The sequence below is a fragment of the Triplophysa rosa genome, linkage group LG8 (genome assembly GCF_024868665.1).
Source record: "Triplophysa rosa linkage group LG8, Trosa_1v2, whole genome shotgun sequence".
NCBI lineage: Eukaryota > Metazoa > Chordata > Actinopteri > Cypriniformes > Nemacheilidae > Triplophysa > Triplophysa rosa.
Window position 1 is genome coordinate 22,075,915 of NC_079897.1, and position 6,598 is coordinate 22,082,512.

The 6,598-nt window shown below is 37.4% G+C and overlaps 1 protein-coding gene across 2 annotated transcripts; it reads left to right on the forward strand.

The window, feature by feature from the left end:
• The first annotated feature begins 2,842 nt into the window (after positions 1 to 2,842).
• ctsk (cathepsin K) lies at positions 2,843 to 6,217 on the forward strand. 2 transcript variants are annotated; one of them, XM_057340669.1, is made up of 8 exons: positions 2,845 to 2,996; positions 3,414 to 3,554; positions 4,080 to 4,202; positions 4,496 to 4,648; positions 4,805 to 5,023; positions 5,116 to 5,281; positions 5,432 to 5,540; positions 5,619 to 6,217. In XM_057340669.1, exons 2-8 carry the CDS (start codon positions 3,420 to 3,422, stop codon positions 5,716 to 5,718), a joined length of 1,005 nt encoding a protein of 334 aa, XP_057196652.1. In that variant the 5' UTR covers positions 2,845 to 2,996; positions 3,414 to 3,419; the 3' UTR covers positions 5,719 to 6,217. The 2 variants fall into 2 exon arrangements, with proteins under 2 accessions (XP_057196653.1, XP_057196652.1); XM_057340670.1 differs by lacking the exon at positions 4,080 to 4,202 and having other exon boundaries at positions 2,843 to 2,996.
• The last annotated feature ends 381 nt before the right edge of the window (positions 6,218 to 6,598 follow it).

Sequence of the window (6,598 nt, forward strand, 5' to 3'; positions counted from 1 at the left end):
GGCACAGGGAACACAGCAAGCCTGTGCTGGGATTTATGAATGAGTCTCTCTGCTGTAGCATTTGTGTTTTCTGCAGTATAATCGATATTATTCATTAAAACTATTAAGCAATCCTTATCCAAATGCATTGCACGACTCTCAGGACCAATCTGCATAAATCTATTTATATTATTTCATATTTTAATGAGTTTAATTTTATTTTAAAATGTATAAAATAGTCATGTTTAAAATGAGTAGTGTGTATAAACCTTTGACTGGTAACTGATAAGCCATATTGTGTTTATCAAAAGGTAAGTTTGATACATGGGTCTGTGATTCTCCTGAACACTACATTGTGAGGAAAAAAACTTTGAATCAAAAGTCTCGTGATAGTCATGAGATCAAAACATGTGAATGTAGCAAAGGATTCTGGGTTTCTCCAGTGTGGTTAGACTGGTATGTAAAGTTACAGGAAACAGATGTTGAGCTGGAATCTAACAGGACTGAGTAAGGGGGGGTTGAGTAAATGTTGAGTCATTTAAAATATAGGTCATACATTATTATTGTGTTACTGACAGATATTGCAGATATTTAAGTATCTGTATATTGTCTGTATTATTTCTATTCCATTAAGGATATGGACGCTGGATGAAATGATTAAAAAGACTGCCAGGCACTAAAGCCTGCGAGCCACTAAAAAGTTCAAAGTTTTACCAAAGCATAAAAAAGCTATTGTGTATTATTAGAAATGCTTAATGAAACTTCGTCAATCCTATACCTTGCAGGTTTTACAGGTTAATGTGTTAAGATAACAAATTAATGCCAGAAAGCTGTCACGAATCACGGAGGGCTGTGCGGAGAAGAACCCAATTGCAGGCAGCAGGGAATTAAGGGGTTAAACAAAAACTTTATTTAAACAATGAACACAAAGGAAATACCCACAAGGGGGTGTCAAAATGAGAACAAACTGAAATGCAAAACTAGAACGAAACACTTCCCTCGATGGGGCAAGAAATCAACAAAACAAACACGACACAATGTCAAGGCAGGCTAATCAAATAAGCAACTAGGTAAGGGGAGCACACGAATAATACAAGGAACACGGAACTCACGGTACACACCAAAACTCGGGACATACACGAGACTAAGAACGATACCAGTACATACAATCACCAAACACAGTACAATGAAACATGAGGGCTTTTTAAAGGGTGACAAACAAAGGAAGATAACGAGGGGCAGGTGAGAAACATAAGACACGGCAGGGAAGCAATACAGGAAACGAGAGGGGCGGGGGCCAATGACAAGACACGAGAAAACACATGAGAAGTAAAAAACAGAAACAACACATGGCTTTCTCACATAAAACATAAGGCTTTGCCACGACTCTGCCTCCAGACCAAGAAATCCATGACAAGATAAAGCAGAGTCGTGACAGAAAGCAACGCAACTGTTCTGCTACACTACAGAATCATTTATGTGGTTATGGTGTTTAGTGTAGTTTAGTGTTTATTTAGCACTGGTGGTGATAATTGGTGGATAACTGAACGATATACAAATGAGTATCTCACAAAGTGCACAAATTAAACTAATCTAAAACTAATGGCTTGATTTGATTGATTAATCTGAAAGCGGAATATGTGAATATGCTCAAAAAATATAGTCTGCATGCTTTTGTCATCATATCAGCTGTTTGTGCTGCTTTTAGCTTATGATATTTATAGACATGCTTGTATGTTTGTGAGTAATCTGCACATAGCATGAACAACTAACGCTAGGGGACTTTTCTTAACATAGGCCTACATTTATATCCTTTAAGTGCTGACTGCATGCATATGCTACAGACCTCATACAATACACTAATACATTACACATGGAACTTAAGTTGTTGACTAATAAGGGGAAGATTTTATGAAAAATGAACTAGGCCAACAGAGTCTGATGTTCAGCTCAAAAAGTAAGATTTTCTTCCCAGCAAGCGAAATCTATAGGTTTAATCTAATGACTTGTAGTTTAGTCTGTGACTAAAAGGTGATAAGACATCTCGTGACAGTATCTCATGTTTGCAGGATACAAAGCTTTGTGTTTGCTTTGGTGTAAAAGTGTAAAGAAAACTTTTTACTGATCTGAAAAAACTCTGGTTTACCATCTGTTATTCAAATCAGCATAATTTACGACTAGCTAAAAACCAACGTGACCAACTTACTATATCAACAATTTAAAGCGTGACTTGAATACATTGTGAGCTGACTGGAAAATTACTTACTGAATGTCATAGACTCTAATGCCTATAAAGAGAAAATGAACAAAATACATAATACTTCATGTATTGATTTACATGCAGCCTACATATTTTAAAGAAATTGCAGACTAACCAGCCTAGAGATTCATTAAATTGGAGGTAGTGGGAAAGTTTTTTTTGTTTTGTTTTGAAAGTTGTCTTTTGTAGCCTTTGAATTACTATCTGTCATTTTTTGACAAAATTTAGTTGTTCACATGTTCTTATTCTCTGAATTTTTTTCTTTACTTGTGTACATTTTTGGCATCTTTTTAGAAGGTTTTAACTACAGAGCCAAATGGAATGCAAAAACTTTGAAACCTTGTATCTCAAAACTGCTTAGAATGCAGATATGACCTTTTGATTTCAAGGCGACGAGTTGTTGTGTATAAAAAATAAAACCTGCATTTATTTTTCTTTTACTTTTCAGAGTTATAATATCTAAAATCAAGTTATAAATTATAGTCAGGCCTAATATAGATAATAACATACAGTAGTTCAGATAAGAGAGAATAGGCTATTCTGCATTATAAATAGAATGCATTATGTTGTAACCTGACACCTGACATCATCACTCGGAGTTTAAGCAATCCCATATGCGCATCGTTTCTTCCCGTTTTTTTTTTCTTTTAGGAGGAACTTCCTTAAAACGGACACATAAAACGGATCGTCATCCGAAGAAGTTTCAAACCTGGATCTGGACCCTTGCAACAGAACTTTTAGAAACCATCAAACCCAGGTAACCTCATACCTCGTCGTCCTAGAGCAAGGACGAAAGAAAAAAGCAGAGATAAAAAAATAGGATTTATTTTCCAAAATAGTTCGTGTTGCTTATAATCAATGTGCATTGTAGCAGGATGTAATGTTTTATTTCAACGCTCTTAAGACATGAAACAAACTATGATTATTGTTTTAAATTTAGTCGTCTGTGCCATCACTTTCGCTTTCTGTTTAACGTAAACAAAACTTAAAAAGTTAAACAGTATAAAAATGATATATTTTTAATATAGCCTAGGAGAGAAACTTTCTTCCGTCTCTCTGAAAAATAGGCTACTTATTCGTTTGCGCGTGGGTTGCAGTAAAAACTATGTTGCACGACCACTGGTGGTTATATGGCGTATAGTATAAAACCTCTGGGGGCATGTCTGTTTTTCAGGGCATAATGTATAAATTTGGTGGCATACCTCTGCTGGTGGTGATGGTGTTGTGTGGTGTAGCTCACACTCTGAGTGATGTTTCATTGGATGAAGCATGGGAGAGCTGGAAAATCACATACAGGAGAGAGTACAATGGTCTGGTAAGTTAACAGCCTACAAAGTCCATTTTGTTTTTATAGGCCTTGGTAAATGTAAATGCTTTGATCCTTATTGGTGAAACTCTTGTACCAGCCTCTTGCTGAAAAGAAAAAATCTGATCTTATTATTTATTTATTCTGACAATTTTGATTGGCATTTCGGTGCATTAACTGGTTCCCTTTCTAATGGGCAGTGTTTCACATGCAGAACCCAATTCAAAATGAGAGAAAAATGCTTTCTTTATCATTTTGTTATGTTATATCAGAGCATGAGTATTGATAGCCCCTTGTTTGTGCCATTAATGCCTAATGGACTTTCAACCTCTGATCGCCCTTAAGGTTTAATGTGCGTGACCACCGGCCAAAACAGTCAGAATTACTGCACTGTCTTGGGTATGTGACTGTATGCTTTACAGTTATCCCATTCCTCATTCAGTATTACTCACTATGTGTGTGTGTGTGTGTGTGTGTGTGTGTGTGTGTGTGTGTGTGTGTGTGTGTGTGTGTGTGTGTGTTTGTGTGTGACAGGATGAAGAGTCTATCCGTCAATCCATTTGGGAGAAAAACATGCTATTTATCGAAGCACATAACAAAGAATATGAACTGGGAATTCATAGCTATAATCTGGGCATGAATCACTTTGGAGATATGGTTAGTACTAAAACTCAACCTGCTAATATCTGAATGCTTTAAAATGCTCAACTTTAAAAAACAGAAAAAGTTCATAATGAGTTTCAGAAAAAACTGTAGCTGTTTGACCAGTTTAAAACGTGTGCAGGTGTCAGAAATCACAACTACGCATTATGTTTTTTTGACTTTATATTTGCTTGACAAACCTGTTTGCAGGCTACACATGTGACAGCATGAACAATAAACCTGTATAGTGGCATGTTTATATATTTTGGGTAACAGTCAAGACTTCCCCAACGTTTATCTCTCAACAGACACTAGAGGAAGTGGCGGAGAAAGTAATGGGACTGCAAATGCCCATGTACCGGGACCCCACAAACACATATGTGCCTGATGACACCGTGGAGAGGTTGCCCAAATCCATTGACTACCGTAAACTGGGCTATGTCACATCTGTCAAGAATCAAGTGAGCAAACCAGACATAGTTTAAGATTTTATAAAAAAAATGTTCTACCATATATTAACCCTATATTGGTTTAATGTAACGATTACCTTCAATATATGTACTCGGGCGCCATCTAGCGGTGAAATAAAGACATGTATTTTTTTCTTGCATCTTCAGGGTTCATGTGGCTCCTGTTGGGCCTTTAGCTCTGTAGGAGCTTTGGAAGGTCAGCTGAAGAAGACCAAAGGCAAACTAATGGACCTTAGTCCTCAGAACCTGGTGGACTGTGTGACTGAAAATGATGGCTGTGGTGGAGGATATATGACAAACGCATTCAAATATGTCAGAGACAACAACGGCATTGATTCAGAGGAGAGCTATCCTTACGTTGGAATGGTAATGATAAAAGTCAGCTTTATGTTTACATTGGCAAATGTCCAGTCCTAAAGAAAGAAAGAATTGTTCACTCTCGCTACTGCCCCCTGCAGGATCAGCAGTGTGCCTACAACGTGTCAGGAAAGGCAGCTGACTGTAAGGGATATAAAGAGATTCCTCAGGGTAATGAGAGGGCACTGGCTGCTGCTGTGGCAAAGGCGGGACCTGTGTCAGTGGGCATAGATGCCATGCAGTCCACCTTCCTGTACTACAAAAGCGGTACTAACAACTCTACAGCAACTGTTGTTTTACTTTTCTACATATATCAATGTATTGTGTTTAAATTGTGTTTATGTGCGTTATCCTATAGGTTATCTCAGTCATGATGTTGTACTGTTGTACTCTCTCTCTAAAAACTGATTTCTGTAGGTGTGTACTATGATCCCAACTGTGAAAAAGTTGATGTCAACCATGCAGTGCTCGCTGTTGGTTACGGAGCCACACCAAAAGGCAAAAAGTACTGGATTGTAAAGAACAGGTGAGATTTTGCTGGTTCTTAATAGAATCAAATCAACAATAGTCGCCTACTAACTCATCTGTTTTCCTACTCTTGAAGTTGGGGTGAGGAGTGGGGAAAGAAGGGCTATGTCCTGATGGCTCGTAACCGTAACAATGCCTGTGGCATTGCCAGCCTGGCGAGTTTCCCGATCATGTGAAAAATGGATGGCAACAGGAAGTAAGGAACTCACAAGGGACCAAATCTGTCTGCTACCGAGAAACGCCACAAGGGACCCAGACACTGTTATTAATGCGCTCTAACATCACATCATTGTTGGGTCAAATTTAAACATTCTTTAAAATATGATTGATTCATTTTTCTAATGCATATTTTCCCATCAAACACTGCTGTAGCAGCTCTTTTGTGCAATATTTGATGTCCCTAAAGTGGTTTTGATTTTTGTACCGTGTTTAAACTTTTTATTATTTTCTAATGCCCCTGGTGGGATCTGTTTTCTGACACACTTGTTTATGATGTTTTGATTTCTAAATTAGTTTACTTTACCTGGGTATACAGTAATAGTACCTTACAATAACTTTTATAAATTACTGTCATAAGACATCATTAATCCTTTCTGTAATGACCACCCTAATTCATTCATTCATGTCAGTACCATCCTCTGTACAGAAACACTATACAAAATAAAGTTTTTTGAATAAAACTTTGTTGTAACTTGTTCTTGGTTATGCATTTTTGGTCGCAGTTTGCTGAGATGGCAGAGATTGTGTCGGCACCCTTATTTAGGGAAGGGCTAAAACCACTAGAAGCCAAGAAAAGAACTCGCAAAGACAACGCAAAGACTGTCAGAGCCAAACGTGCACAAGTGTATCTCTGAAAGCCTTTGCTTTGTTGTGAATCATCGAAAAGTATGTTTCAGTGTGAGGGCCTCATTTCACATCTGAAGGTAGAGAAAAGTTTTATATATTTCACAAAATAATATAGTTCCTAATTTAAGTTTCTCATATCAAGCATTCATTTAATAATAAATGCTTCATAAAACACACAGGCACAGGCACAGTTGTCTCCACAACTATCCA

Coding starts and splice junctions, on each gene's coding strand:
- ctsk (XM_057340669.1), top strand. CDS start 3,420: ATGTATAAATTTGGTGGCATACCTCTGCTGGTGGTGATGGTGTTGTGT. Junction 5,024..5,115: donor GCTATCCTTACGTTGGAATG/GTAATGATAAAA, acceptor TGCCCCCTGCAG/GATCAGCAGTGTGCCTACAA. Junction 5,282..5,431: donor CTTCCTGTACTACAAAAGCG/GTACTAACAACT, acceptor TGATTTCTGTAG/GTGTGTACTATGATCCCAAC.